Source organism: Osmerus eperlanus, chromosome 12 (assembly GCF_963692335.1).
Source record: "Osmerus eperlanus chromosome 12, fOsmEpe2.1, whole genome shotgun sequence".
Classification (NCBI taxonomy): Eukaryota; Metazoa; Chordata; class Actinopteri; order Osmeriformes; family Osmeridae; genus Osmerus; species Osmerus eperlanus.
In genome coordinates this window covers 637023-653259 of record NC_085029.1, presented here as the reverse complement: position 1 = coordinate 653259, position 16237 = coordinate 637023, and the positions used below count along the sequence as shown (strand labels likewise).

The 16237-nt window shown below is 41.8% G+C and overlaps 1 protein-coding gene across 1 annotated transcript in view; it reads right to left on the bottom strand.

Moving 5' to 3' along the window:
• The window catches only part of svild (supervillin d), a 147925-nt gene that overhangs the window by 4712 nt on the left and 126976 nt on the right, over positions 1-16237 (bottom strand). Inside the window, exons 26-28 of the mRNA XM_062475125.1 lie at positions 13405-13548; positions 10306-10412; positions 7665-7823 (exon numbers count right to left, since the gene is read on the bottom strand). Of these exons, the coding sequence (XP_062331109.1) occupies positions 7665-7823; positions 10306-10412; positions 13405-13548 (410 nt within the window). The remainder of the gene's footprint in view (positions 1-7664; positions 7824-10305; positions 10413-13404; positions 13549-16237) is intronic.

Sequence of the window (16237 nt, the reverse complement as noted above, 5' to 3'; positions counted from 1 at the left end):
TCAATCAACACATTGAATCCTACTAAGAAAGCCGAGTAAACGCACTCAATGATAGGCTACATCTGCTACTGCTATTACTATCCCAACTATAATTTCAGCTGTTAAGACTATAATATTCTTTTTATGACTAGCTAGCCTAGGCCTACTTCTGTTTAACAGTTCATCTTTAAGCTTCTCCTGCATTGTATTTCAGCTCTTAGCATTGTTAGATGATGCAGTTCAGTTTCCACACTGCCTCTTTTGTGTGACTCACACATTTTTGAAATTCATTTCAGCTTGCGGGTATTTTCTCATTTCTGTATTTTCTGCAATTTAAAAAAAAGAATTTAATCTTTCAGCATTCCAACGCATTTTCTGCAGGAAATGCCTTTCCAGTTGATTTCATTCATTTGCAATGTTATTAAATGCGTATTTCATTTAACCGTACTTTGACCATTCTTGCTCTGATTTAACCCATAGAGTCAAATAACCTTAATTCTATTTGTATTGGCATTATTTGGTTCATGCTAATACACTATTCAGTTTCCCATCTTCCTTTAAACCATAGGGGAATTCATTTTGGTTGCCAATATGTAACCCCCTACAACATGTACATAAGGGGTCAGATGGCTGAGCGGTTAGAGAATCGGGCTATTAATCAGAAGGTTGCCAGTTCAATTCCCAACCGTGCTAAATGAAGTTGTGTCCTTGGGCAAGGCACTTCACCCTACTTGCTTTGGGGGGAATACCCTGTACTTACTGTAAGTCGCTCTGGATAAGAGCGTCTGCTAAATAACTAAATGTAAACTAGAGAGGGTACAATTTCTGGGGAAATTGTAGGGTGTGCTTGCTTGCGTCGGTTGCACAGGGTTTTTTAATGACATTTTTACAACTGATATTTCTGTATATTTTATATAAAAATGCATACTTATTATTTATAAAGATTACATAGATTTAAAAGCATCTTTTATTTGCTGCTCATTTACAATTCAAAATACAAGTGAAGTGTAGAATGAAATAGATTTCTTCTAATTTCCCCTGCAAGAGGCAGCCTCATAGCTGAATCAAAACGAATACATTTGGCAGACCGGTGTAAAAATTGACCTAATCTCTATGACTTAAACGTCCTTTTAAGTTTTTCCCTTCTCGTGATATTTTGAGGCATTTAGCCTACTCAACTGAACTAACTGAAAATATGCCCCCCAAAACGTAAATAAGCTTGACATTTATTTAGTGGAAAATCGCTCATTCATAAAAAGCTCACTGGTAGCGATCATTGTCAGTAACAACGCAAAATGCGATATAGCCCTGTGTGGAGAAGCTGCCCCGGTAAATTCTACTACTAGCCTACAGTACAGTACTAGACTACTGCTGTGTTCGTCTTGGTAGCGATTGCGTTGGTTGAATTGGATTTAACGTTCCGTTGTAGGGTTTAGGCTGAAATTAATTATTTTCATGAACAGATTGACAAAGTTTAGACTGTGGCAATGAAGTTCAGATTAGTAGTCAGATAGTTTCACCTATTGAAAGACTTTTGATTTAAGTAAGGGGAGTGCCGAACATGTTCTGTCGCCATTTGACTTCCTAAACAGTTGTGTAGATGTTTTTGTAGTGTGTCGCGTAGGCTACAGCGTTGCAGTGAGCAACACTGGTTTGAAACCACAGGTAATGATAATTTCACCAACAAATCGTTTACTTGTAATGTAATGTCATAATAAATCCTACAACGAAAATGTATTTGTGAGTAATGTTTATTTTAAAGATTGAAAACAGATGCATCATAGACCACTGTAGTATGTGTTGCCCGGGCAACAGAGGCTAATGTCATGCTAATGCTTCAGTGAAATAGTAGACTACTAGTACCGTTTCCGAAAGTAGATGTGGGCCTACTTCCTTAATAATATCAGCTAATATTGTACATTACATTTCACAATTGTGTTTCACATCACAAAGTAAAATGAGTAAATAGTTATCACCCTGGTCTCTTTGCTTGTGGCGTTTCTGCAGCTGCCTTGCAGTAAAGCTATAGTTAGCCTAGCTATCCCCCAAGTTAACAGATGCGAAACGAATGTTCTGCTACAGGTAGTCACGCGTGTTTTCGTGACGTTTGTGACGTAGTGACGTTAGTAACGTCAGTGACTGTGGCTAGCAAATTAGCCACCGTTAGCTTCACTTTTCGCCACAAAAACTTAACTTGAGCCTAAACCATGCAACGGAACGTAAATAAAAATACAAGCAACTCAATCGCTACCAAGACGGAACTTTTGACACCTAGGTTGTCTATGTAGGCCAAATATTGACGAAGATTTAGAGGGGCAAAAAGAAATAACTAGAGAGGGTACAATTTCTGGGAAAATTGTAGGGTGTGCTCGCTTGCGTTGGTTGCAGGTGGGTCCGTTCCCATAAGTTTTTCCCATCTAGTGATATTTTCAAGCATTTAGCCTACTCATATTGCATATTTCATTAAGAACACCCTTTGAAACAGCTGCGAACCCCCTTTGAAACAAGCTACTGTAACAACGTTGTCACTGGCAGTGTGGAATCGCGATTCAAACAATACCATCTGCTAACTGAAAATATGCCCCCCAAAACGTAAATAAGTTTGACATTAATGTAGGGGTAAATTCCAAATAAGTTTGCTTGAAAGTTTGAAATGAGAACGTTTCTTTTGACATAAAGTTTAGCTGTGGCTTTGAAGACAGTACGACACACTGCCAGTGGGCAAGCCGAGTCTGACTGAGGCTAATGTCAAAACAAGCCGCGGTGTTCACGCAAATTCCAGGTTTTACACAAATCACAAAAATATGCTGACCCGCTGGCTATCTTCGCAATCGCCATATCTTTAAAACACTGCCCTCCTTCTGATTTTTGATGTAGAATTGACCCTGGTACGAAATTAAGAAAATACTCAGAGATCGACAACAGCTGACGCAATCGTCAACGGAGGCTGACGGGGCTCTCACGTAGCAAACCTAACCTAGCAACCTACATTAACATCTCACCATCTGGCTGTCTTCACAATAGTCATATCGTCATAACATTGCCCTCCTTCTGTTTTTTGGTGTAGAATTGACCGAACTATAAAATTACGAAAATACTAAACTAGACGCTTGCATGGCTGCCGCCTATGCAGTCTCACGGGCGACGCGCACTCGCTCAAATTACAAAGACTTTCACGACCTAAATAAAAAATCTGAGATGGCAGTTCTACTCAAAATTGCTTTCTCAACAAAACCCAATGGTTGGTAATTTTGGTGGTTGGCATTTTTCACTCATAATCCAAGCTCCAATTTGCGTGCTAGAACGTCTCTATCACGTTGTATCCATGCGTCGTTGCTAACGTGTGCTGACGTAGTGACGTAGGCTAGCACTGGTACCCTTCGTTGACAGAAGACACTTTTTGCCACAAAAACGTTGTAACCTCCTAAACTGTGCAACGGAGTGTAAATAAAAATACAAGCAACTCAATCGCTACCAAGACGAAACTTTTGACACCTAGGTTGTCTATGTAGTCCAAATATTGACTGATCCTTAGGGGGGCAAAAATAAATAATAATAAATATATATGTGAGAGAACAAAGGTTGTGCTCTCGCCGAAGGCTTGAGCACACCCAATAATAATATATATGTGAGAGAACAAAGGTTGTGCCCTTGCCGAAGGCAAAGCACACCCAATAAGAATTCACAGCCTTCGCTCAATACTTTGTTCAAGCACTTTTGGCAGCAATTACAGTCTCAAGTCTTTTTGAGTATGATGCTACAAGCTTGGCACACCTATTTTTGGCAGTTTCTCCCATTATTCTTTGCAGGACCTTTCAATCTCCATCAGGTTGGATGGGGATCTCTCCAGTGATGTTTAATTGGGTTCAAGTCTGAGCTCTGGCTATGCCACTCAAGGAAATTCACAGAGTTGTCCCGAAGCCACTCCTTTGTTATCTGGGCTGTGGGCTTATGGTCGTTGTCCTGTTGGAAGATGAACCTTCACACCAGTCTGAGGTCCATAGTGCTCTGGAGCAGGTTTTAATCAAGGATGTCTCTGTATATTGCTGCATTCATCTTTCTCTCAATCCTGACTGGTCTCCCAGTTAATGCCGCTGAAAAAAATCCCCACAGCATGATGCTGCCACCACCATGCTTCACTGTAGGGATGGTATTGGCCAGGTGACAAGCGGTGCATGGTTTCCTCCAGACATGACGATTGGCATTCAGGCCAAAGAGTTCAATCTTTGTTTCATCAGACCAGAGAATTTTGTTTCTCATGGTCTGAGAGTCCTTCAGGTGCCTTTTGGCAAACTCCAGGCGGGCTGTCATGTGCCTTTTACTGAGGAGTGGCTTCCGTCTGGCCACTATACCATACAGGTTTGTTTGGTGGAGTTCTGCAGAGATGGTCGTCCTTCTGGAAGGTTCTTCTCTCTTCACAGAGCAACGCTGGAGCTCAGTCAGAGTAACCATCAGGTTCTTGGTCACCTCCCTGACTAAGGCCCTTCTCCCCCAATCGTTGGCTGGGCGGCAACTCTAGGAAGAGTCCTGGTGGTTCCAAACTTATTTGAGGATGATGGAGGCCATTGTGCTCATTGGGACCTTCAATGCTGAAGAAATCTTTCTGTACCCTTCCCCAGATCTTTCCTTAGGACGTGCCATTTCTGTGTCTGTAGATTTAAATGCTATAAGGAGGAGAGAGGCGGGGCTAACTGCCATGCTTCCGTCATTTGCAAGCCATGATGTCTCTCGAGGAAAAACCAATATCGCGCTCGCACGGTCATAGCTCATTTTGTCAGTAGCGGGCCAAATTCTCTTTGCAGGCAAAGCAGAGAAAGGGGAGGTAACCTTTGTGGTAAATTCCAGATCGGCCCATCTGAGCTTTCATTTTCTCAAAGTCGGAGCAGGATTAGGGTTGGCTATCGTTTGGATTTTCACGATTCCGATACCGAACCGGTACTTTTAATACGATTGCGATTCCGAAACGATTGCGATTCTTTAAAAACTGAAAAATGACATCAAAGAAAGGCTCTTTTATAGTTTTTTAAATTACAAAATATTTAAATTTAACAATATATTAACTTTTAAAGTAGCTTACTTAAATATATAATAAGTAAACCTAAGTCACCTAACACACAACTACAATAATTTAACAATAAACAACAGTTACCCTATTAACAAATAACAACAAAATAAATGTTGAGTTGTTATGCTAACTAAACCAGCTTCAAACTTCAGCAGTTTTAAAAAAAATGACCATATTTGCCTTCTCTGGCAAGATACAACACCTCTCCTAACTTATGGCAGGTCCTGCACAGGAGAAAACTCTCTCAGATGGTGTCGAAGAGGCCTGTACACACAGGTAGGGTTGTCTTAGGTTAGTATAGGTCTTGTCTTAGGTCAGTATAGGTCTATAAGGTTAGTATAGGTCATTATGTGTTTTAGTGTATAATGTGTATTATTGTATATTGCATTCTTTTTGTATATTAGGATGTTTATTACTATTATTTTATTTGTATTTTATTCAATTTTATTTTATCTTATCAGAGATGTAATCTGTGTTCTTAGTACTTATATGTTATGTTATTCTAGGTTGCTTGCGTTGTCTTGTCCCAAGAATTTCAGTGCCCAGTCTAACTTTGTGTTGTTCTGTGCACCTGACAATAAAACTTGAGGTAAGAGTTTTAAAGGGCAGACGAATTGGGGAGCCTGTCCCGGGACCAGGGACAGATGTCCGCAAGCTGTCGAACACGGTACATCCCTTTGCTTTAAGAAGTATCCGTGTGTCGCCGCATGGTTCAATAAATTCGACGTGTTTCCCCCTTTGCACGTAATCGTTTTGAAACATTTGTTGCATTTTGCGATGTTGGATACCTTGGCTGTGAAATACAGCCACACTTTCGACCGCTTTGCTTTAGGCATTTCAAATGCACTAAAAGCTAGCTAGCTACATTTACATTACATTTATTCATTTAGCAGACGCTTTTATCCAAAGCGACTTCCAAGAGACAGCTTTACAAAAGTGCATAGGTCACTGATCATAACAACGAGATAGCCCCAAACATTGCGGGTAGCCAAAACATGAAGCATACATTGTGAAAAACCAAATAAGTGCCAAAGGCAAAAACCATAAGAGCATGTAGTTAAACAAGTTACAATTAAACAACATGAACCTCAAAAGTGCAAGAGTGTACCTGTAGAAAGCAAGCAACAATATATTTCACAGCGAGTACAAGAATTTTAAATCAGTTACAACTAACCAACAAGAGAAACAAGTCTCTCAAAAAGAGTCATTGTGATCCTGGAGGAAACTAACATCAGGTCCAGCAAATCATTCCTAAGTACCGTTGTACTCCAAGAACAAGTGCGTCTTGAGCCCTTTCTTGAAGGTGGGGAGACAGTCAGTGTCTCTGATGGAGGTGAGCTAACGATAGACTAGCAGAGCAAGTGTAATATGTTTACTAGCGATCACATGCAGTGAATGGTTTATGCTTTTACGTACGTTTTGGTGAGCCCAGTGCAAAAATGTGACATTTTAAAAGTAGCCTACATTTACGGTAGCTAGCTAACGGTAGACTACAGAGAAAGTTTGATATTTTTACGTCTGTTTCAGAGCGACAGAGGGAAAATATTTCAGTCGACACATTAAGTGGAACCGAAATGAGGAACCGAAATTTGTGTTCTAATCCGTTCCGATTCCTACCGGTTGCGTAGGATCCGGTTCCATAGTGGAACAGGGTTTTGGTACCCAACCCTAAGCAGGATACCCAGGGCTTGGTTTACACCTAGCGATATTTCAGCCATCTGGGGGGTCAGATGGCTGAGCGGTTAGGGAGTCGGGCTATTAATCAGAAGGTTGTTGGTTCGATTCCCGGCCGTGCCAAATGATGTTGTGTCCTTGGGCAAGGCACTTCACCCTACTTGCCTCGGGGAGAATGTCCCTGTACTTACTGTAAGTCGCTCTGAATAAGAGCGTCTGCTAAATGACTAAATGTAAATGTAGCCACTGGGGGACCATAGGCAGGCTAGGGGAACTCATATTAATGTTAAAATATCTCATAAAGTGAAATTGTCATGCCATGGGACCTTTAAGTTAAGATAACACTTTATTAATCCCTGGAGCCTCTTGACAGAAACTTCCTAAATCTGAAATCTTATCTCAGTTTAGGATGACAATTAGGATTTTGGTAGTATAGAAACATGCTTCCTAACCGCATTTAGGAAAAAATCCTATATTATTTTAGGATAGGAATTTAGCTATTACAGAACCATCCTAATTTAGGAATTTCCCAAGTTAGGAATCCTAAATTAGGATGGCATTGACACTGTCCTAAATTCAAAATAACTGGTAAAAATGGCAGCATCATTCTGGTTTGGTCTTTATGGCAACGAAGATGAGAAACATGTACACAGAAATAAAATGATTGAGAGGTTACTCAAACCAGAAACAATGAAGTAAAATTGTACTTGAATATTGAACATACAATGCATTTTCTTTAGAATTAAAACATTTAATTAATGCAATACAAAGTATAAAACTAAATGTATTCTTATTATTCATATTTTTTGCCTACATTCCACATCCCCTCAAAATTATAGAGAATAACCCTTTTGCAAAAAATCATCAAGAGCAGAAGAGATGTGTCTAGAAGTTTTGGTGTAGGCGTAGATTTTGCTGTTTGGTGAGTTTTTAAGTGTTTGTTTACCTTGAAGTCCTGGTCTGAGAGGTAGATCTCCAGGTGCAGGGGGTCCACTCCCTCAGGCAAGGGCTTGGAGGTTAGCTCTTCTACGGAATACTCATCCTTATTTAGCCTCGACAGCACATCTTGCACCAGGGTCACCTTGTTCCTTGTTGCAGTTTCCCCCTGAACCGACACAGGCAGGTCCACATACACACAAACATGAACACACACACACACACACATGAACACACACATATATATATATTTACGCAATAACTCATGGCAGGCTGTGGTATATGGTTATATCACAGCTAATGGGCATTGTCTGGCCCCATGCAAAGCCGATACAATGGGCCTCATTCACCAATATCTTCCTAAGTTATTTCTGAAATTTTTCTTAAGAAAGTTCCTAAGAGAAATCTACGTGTGATTCATGACATGTTCTTAAACAGCAGAATTGTTCGCAGGTGTGTTCTTAGAATGATGAATCCCAATATTTCGTAAGTTGAAAGCTCATGCCCCGTTGCTCCTATTTAGCATAGGTAAACGCCCCGTTAATTCCCATAAAAGGGCATGATATGGCAGGGCCGTGTGCACACTCAGAGAAATGTCAAAACGACGTAGTAAAGACGGTGGAGGCCTCGACGAAAGACAGAAAAACTTAATAATTAATAAAATGAAAACTAAATAATTCTGAAGTGGAGGTACAGCTGCAAGAAGTTAGCGACAAACAACACATCATATTTAATAGCGTCAGCTGTGGATTCAAAGCAGTAAATAAAACCAATGCATGGAATGCAATTACTCATGCAGTGAACGCTGTATCTGGAGAAGTGCTCAGAACAGATGAAGTGAAATGGTTTAACTTTAATCTGAATTCTGAAGCAAAAAAACATATTTCAAAACATAGCCTAGAAGACAGTTGACTGTTACGAAATATCCATGAGGACTGCTCTTGGTAGCCTAAAGCGTCCCAACAGGTACTCGTCACTCTCTGCAAATAAATCGGTATGGTCACGGAAGATGCGTTCCCTCCTCAGGGGACGATCTGCTAAATTTTGCAGCAGCAATAAACAAGCCATTGTGTGATGTTGTCTTAGTGTGCGGAATAAGACTACTTTGGGCCTATAAATACCGTGATAAGTCACTTATTATTGGATGGCAAGGTTCCCCGTTAACATAATTGATGTGAATTGAAGGCAAAGCAAGGCTAGGTCATTTAAATAGGCCTAGCACAATTCATACAATTCAATTCAAAGTGCTTTACAAATGAGCAGAAGTGTAAGTGTAGTGTGTATTTATTAAAACAAACTAAATTTTATTGTGTAAAATAATAAAAAATATTAGTTGCAAGATTATAAAGGAGACAAAATATTCCATTTTAAATGAGAATGGACGAAAACGGTATAACTACTTATTTTGCGCAAACATGTCAGCTCTCAATTGTGCGTAAGAGTGCTCTTGGGTGTGCGTACATTCTGTTCTTACTTAAGAACAAATCCCAAATAAGAAAACATTGTTGAATGCCAGAATCTTCGTGAAAAATGCTTAAGTGGGGTTTAAGAGCAAATTTGTTCTTAAGAAAATTTGGTGAATAAGGCCCAATAACCATAGATTAGGGCCTGATGTGATCTATACATTTAGTCATTTAGTCATCTATAACTTTTATATAGTGGCAGTTTGGCATATTTTATATATTTTATTATTTGGCTATTTATATACAGTACTGTGCATAAGTCTTGGGCACCCAAGATTCTTTACACAAATAATGTGTTATACTGTATTTCTTCAATTAAATGCTACAGCTTTTCTTGATGTTTCGATGAGGGCGGTGTGTACACGAGGGCAGCTTTTATTATTATTATTAAATTCGTAATTAAGAACAACACAGGAATTGCGCAAAGCAGTTTATTAATTAGTAGGCGACAACTCTGGTGTTTCGTCGGTGAAGAGGCAGATGAGGATACTAATAGTGATGCAGAAAGTTTTGTAGCGTACCTATTTGTAGTAAAAATAAATTAGAATTATAGTAAATCAAAATTTAATGTTGCTTCATTTTTTCGTTTAAGTATATCAGATTTGAATGCAAAGTTTAATCAAAGTTAATTTATACTGCTGCACAAATCTTTTTCTTTGTGCAGCAGTATAAAAGTGCAATTTTGCAAAACTTTTTGTAATTTTTTTTTATTTCATTATTTCTTAAAGCATTTTTACTTAACCTTTTATAGTGCCTAAGACTTTTGCACAGTACAATCGTAGTTTGTTAGGCTTGCATTTTTTTTCCTCAGACGTGGCAGAGTCTGAAATTTTGATGTCATAGCTGTGGTATATGGTTAATATATCACAACTATGAACCAATCAGATTTACATTTAGTAATTTTTTTGTCATTTAGACAGTCATCACGCAGACACTCTTATCCAGAGCGTCTGCGTGATTTGAGGTACCGGTTTTGGGAACATTTATCTACAGTATTTAGTCCAGGTGTAAATAATAGTAATATTGCAAGCGAATACTAACATATTTATTCTGAATGTTCCTCCTATAATATACAGGATCTTCTGATTTAACACTTAAGGGGTTTACGCAAAACACATTTGACTTTACAGCAGGTGGGTTGTGTGTCTGTGTATTTTTTGGAATGAGATTTTAGCACAGGTCTCTTACCTGGGCGGTGATGTCCCGCTCCCAGTAGGGGAAGATGTTGGTGAAGGTAAGTGGCTCAGAGCCTGCTAAGATGGCATACGCCTGAGGAGGGCGCCGTTTGTTCTTTTCTGGAGCACCACATAAAATACAAGACAGTACACACTTGTCACCAGCAAGATAAGATAACACCCACAGTAATTAAGCCACTAAGTTAAAGTTCCCGTTTTTTAAACTATGAGAAAAGACATACATAGTTATTCTCATCTCTAATTGCATGAATATCTATATAATAAATACATCCTTCCATCAATTTTCACCCGGCTAAGCAGGGTGTTCCAGATGTCCCTCTCCCCAGCAACACTTTCCAGCTCATCCTGGGGAGGTGTTTCCAGGCCAGATGAGAAATATCATCCCTCCAGCTAGGTCTGGGTCTACCCCGAGGTCCTCCCAGTTGGATGTACCAAGAAAGCCTCCAAAGGAAGGCGCCCAGGAGGCATCCTGGTCAGATGCTCGAACCACCTCAACTGGCTCCTTTTGACGCAAAGGAGCAGCGGCTCTACTCCAAGCTCCTTCTCCTCCCCCTGTCTCTAAGGCTGTCTATGCTCCTCCCCCTGTCTCTCAGGCTGTCTGAGCTCCTCCCCCTGTCTCTAATGCAGTCTGAGCTCCTCCCCCTGTCTCAAACGCAGTCTGAGCTCCTCCCGCTGTCTCTAACGCTGTCTGAGCTCCTCCCCCTGTCTCTAACGCAGTCTGAGCTCCTCCCCATGTCTCTCAGGCTGTCTGAGCTCCTCCCCTGTCTTTAACGCAGTCTGAGCTCCTCCCCCTGTCTCTAAGGCTGTCTGAGCTCCTCCCCCTGTCTCTAAGGCTGTCTGAGCTCCTCCCCCTGTCTCTCAGGTTGTCTGAGCTCCTCCCCCTGTCTCTCAGGTTGTCTGAGCTCCTCCCCCTGTCTCAAACGCAGTCTGAGCTCCTCCCGCTGTCTCTAACGCTGTCTGAGCTCCTCCCCCTGTCTCTAACGCAGTCTGAGCTCCTCCCCATGTCTCTCAGGCTGTCTGAGCTCCTCCCCTGTCTTTAACGCTGTCTGAGCTCCTCCCCCTGTCTCTAAGGCTGTCTGAGCTCCTCCCCCTGTCTCTAACGCAGTCTGAGCTCCTCCCCCTGTCTCTCAGGCTGTCTAAGTTCCTCCCCCTGTCTCTAATGCTGTCTGAGCTCCTCCCCCTGTCTCTAAGGCTGTCTGAGCTCCTCCCCTGTCTCTAACGCAGTCTGAGCTCCTCCCCCTGTCTCTAAGGCTGTCTGAGCTCCTCCCCCTGTCTCTAACGCAGTCTGAGCTCCTCCCCCTGTCTCTAAGGCTGTCTGAGCTCCTCCCCCTGTCTCTAAGGCTGTCTGAGCTCCTCCCCCTGTCTCTAATGCTGTCTGAGCTCCTCCCCCTGTCTCTAAGGCTGTCTGAGCTCCTCCCCCTGTCTCTAATGCTGTCTGAGCTCCTCCCCCTGTCTCTAAGGCTGTCTAAGCTCCTCCCCCTGTCTCTAATGCTGTCTGAGCTCCTCCCCCTGTCTCTAATGCTGTCTGAGCTCCTCCCCCTGTCTCTAAGGCTGTCTGAGCTCCTCCCCCTGTCTCTAAGGCTGTCTAAGCTCCTCCCCCTGTCTCTAATGCTGTCTGAGCTCCTCCCCCTGTCTCTAAGGCTGTCTGAGCTCCTCCCCCTGTCTCTAAGGCTGTCTGAGCTCCTCCCCCTGTCTCTAATGCTGTCTGAGCTCCTCCCCCTGTCTCTAAGGCTGTCTGAGCTCCTCCCCCTGTCTCTAAGGCTGTCTGAGCTCCTCCCCCTGTCTCTAAGGCTGTCTGAGCTCCTCCCCCTGTCTCTAACGCAGTCTGAGCTCCTCCCCCTGTCTCTCAGGCTGTCTAAGTTCCTCCCCCTGTCTCTAAGGCAGTCTGAGCTCCTCCCCCTGTCTCTAATGCTGTCTGAGCTCCTCCCCCTGTCTCTAACGCAGTCTGAGCTCCTCCCCCTGTCTCTAAGGCTGTCTGAGCTCCTCCCCCTGTCTCTAAGGCTGTCTGAGCTCCTCCCCCTATCTCTAAGGCTGTCTGAGCTCCTCCCCCTGTCTCTAAGGCTGAGCTCAGTCACCCTACGGAGGAACCTCATTTCGACCGCTTGTATCCAAAATCTCGTTCTTTCGGTCACTACCCAAAGCTCATGACCATAGGTGAGGGTTGGAACGTAAATCAACTGGTAAATCGAAAGCTATGGTACAAAGCCTGCATCACTGCAGACGCCTCACCGATCCACCTGTCAGTTTAACGCCTTTCTCCCGTCACTAGTACACTAGAAACAAGATCCCAAGATACTTCAACTCCTTTGCTGGGGCCAACAGCTCACTCCAAACCCAGAGGAAGCAGTCCACCTTTTTCCAACCATGGCCTCAGACTTGCAGGTGCTGACCATCATTCCGGCTGCTTCACACTTGGCTGCACTCTGCCCCAGGGCAACCCTGGCGGAGTCCAACACCCACTGGAAACATGTTCAACTTTGGGCCGAGAATGCTGACACAGCTCTCACTTTGGTTATACAGGGATCGGATAGCTTGTAGTACAGGCCCCGGTAACCCATACTCCCGCTGTTCCTCCCACAGGGTTCCCCGGGGGACACGGTCGTAAGCCTTCTCCGAAACCACAAAACACATGTAGACTAGATGGCCTAAACAACTCAAGGCAACTGCAAGGGTAAAGAGTTGGTCCACTGTTCCACGGCCAGGACGGAATCTGCATTGTTCCTCCTGAATCCACAGTTCGACAATCAGTTAGACCCTCCTTTCCAGCACACTGGAATGAACTTCATCAGGGAGGCTGAGCAGTGTTATAACCTGATAATCGGAGCACACCCTCTGGTGCCCCTTTTTGAAGATGGGAACCACCACCTTGTCCTGCATATTCTATTCATGAGATACAAAACCAAAACATAAAAAAATGATTAACCAAGTTCTCTGTTTATTACTCTAATATACACATCTTTTCAAACAAATCCACTATGTCATCCCTTTCAGCAATCTTCTAAAAGTAAGGTCCATGTTTTTGGGCTGACAAACTGCTGTCTACTCCAGCATATCACTCCTTTTAGTTGTCCTCCCTCTGATGAGTCCTAACCTTTGCAGTACTGCAGTACAGTCTCCATGGCACACTTCCTCTGGTTGTCCCAGCGGATCTTTGCGGAGCCAGTACATGCCGTGTCGTCAGGTTGCTGACCCTGCCACATGTACACTTCCATGTGGTTGTCCAAAAGGAAGATGGCTACACAGAGAGGGGCAGACAAGAGAAAGTAAAATATTTAGATGTGCTCACTCTCAGCAAGACACATTATTGTTATATCACATATATATTGTTATTGGGTATGCTTGCCAAACGGCAAGGCACAACCTATATTCTCTATCATATATATTTATTATTTATTATTATTTACCCACCCTAACTTGTCCTTCAATTTTTGCACTACATTCACAATGTCGATATCTAAATTGGTTCCGAAAGCGTTGCTTGTATTGGATTTTACGTTCCGTTGCATGGTTTAGGTTTATTTTAAGTTATTGTGGAGAAAAGTGAAGCTAACGGTGGCTAACTGTCCGAAAAATTGAAGATGTAACCTTTTATTCAGTATAAAATGATACTGTGTTTAGCTTTGTGAGCAAAGAGAGGCCTACCCCCAAATCTGAACTCTGGGTAACACTAGCAGTGTTTCCCCTACCATTATATTAGGGAGGCTCCCCGCCCCCCCAACGGCACCCCCCGCCCCCCCTGGAAGGTCAAGTAATTTTTTTAATTAAAAAAAATATATATATATATAGCGCTAGATCACAAAATAAGTCATTTAAGGTTACCTTTCCTATAAAACAGGTCTATAGCTTGCTCTTTGATTAAACAAACTAAATGGCCTTATGTTATTTATGTTATTTACACGACGGCAAGTCATTTCTGTCTCATGGTCCGTCCGTCCCCCCGTCTGCCCTGCCCCCCTCCCAAAGCTGTAAACCTAGGGGAAACACTGACTAGGCTTACGTAAACAAGGGGACCTGGGCTGACCACTATCTTACTGGAGAGGCCATGAAATATGTTAATCATATGGTCAAGCTTAGAGGGGTCAGAGAGCGCACTCACACGCGCGCGCAAGGTCTATGCAAGGGAGCCAATGAAAGAAGATCCATGGGACATTTGCATGCCTTTGTTTTAACCAATGACTGTCAAGAGCGGTTCTGTTTAAATAGGTAGCTAGCACAACATGCTAGCGGACAAACTTTGTAGCACCATGTCGTGTGATGTTTTGTCTCCTTGCGGCCGCAAGTAATAAAGCTTTCTTAACTTATTCACCAACTGACTGTGAAATGCTTGGTAGGTTAATATTTCTGACACTAAGTAGCTAGCCACAGTCACTAACATCACAAATCCAATGCGCGATTACCTATAGTAGAACATTAGTTTAGCTAGGCTAGCTACCTACACGGCAAGACAGCTGCAAAAACACCACAGGCAAAGGCCAGGGTGATAACATGTAGCAGGCTATGTTTCCACGCTGTGATATCAACACCCTATTTTTCGACTGGTGACTGAAAATAGGAGCAAACGGAGCACAGCTGGCTTCTCCAGTAAAGGATGTAGACTGCAACCAAATGGTCGCATTTTGCTGTTGTTGTTACTGACAATGATTGCTTCCAGTAAATGTGTTATATTTATATATATATTATATATATAGTTTTCCAGAAATACATTTCAAGCTTAGGCTATAGCCTTTTTTGGGGGCATATTATCAGTTTGCAGGTGGTACTAGAATCATGATTCCAGTGAAGATACTGCCAATGACAACGTTATTAGAATCAGCATTACCGCCTATCACCATTACCTTATGCACTAATGTGAATTAGAAGAGAATCATGTTTCATTCTACACTTCGCTTTTAGTATTTTCAAGTGTAAATGAGCAGCAACAAATGTATGATTTTTAATCTATGCAATCTTCATAAATAGGCCAATATGTAGGCATATAATTATAAAAAATATACAGAAATATTAGTTGTAAAATGTAAGTAATGAAACTGACCCATCTGCAACGGTCGCAAGCACACCTCACAATTATTTGTGTTGCCATTTTCCTACTTTAACATGTCACAGTATTTCAAAGCCCTGATAGTGTAACTGAGACGACACAGTAAATAATTCCTCTTTCAAGTAATAAGCCCTCGCTCAAGTGTTGAGCATTAAATTAGCTGTACGGTCTGTAGAGATCTCTGGATGAAGCCACTTTTTTTGTGTTTTGCTAATGCTGAATTCAGTCAAATAAAATTGGTAAAATAGACGTAATTATTGGCACATAACGTGAAGTAACATAGCATTTTATTTTGTTTGAGTTTTAACTTGTCCAGTGGGGCAAGTACATTTCTCTTCCACTTGCCCTACAAAAAAATCAAATTGTCCCGGAAAAGCGGACAAGCCTTAATGTCGAGCCCTGTAATGTATGTTTTCTATTGCCCGGGAATTAACTAATATTTACCTTTGACACGTGAGTTCTAAATATTTCCGACAGTCCCCAAAGCGTACGTTATTTTTATTATGAGCCTGTACAAAGTGTCAGAAAAAAGTTACCAGAACAACAGGGACGCTGTCAAAGCCTCCGTTTACAATTTTGAAAGACTTTAACAAGCTAACAAGTAATTACAACAATAAGTGACTTCAATATTTATTTTAACCCTTGTGTTATCTTCGGGTCATTCTGTATCTTAACAATGTCTGGTATACTTCCACAGCCTTTACGTTTTTAATGAAGTTTTAAATAAAATGATAGAAAATCACTAATCTTTGAAAATAGCTTAATCCTCGCAAATCTTAACTCATTTCAAAATGGTGTCAAAAAATCTTAAATATACACCAGATTATTCTAATAAAGTCTGGCCTACTTTCACAACCTTTACATTTTCATTAAATTTTTTAACAAA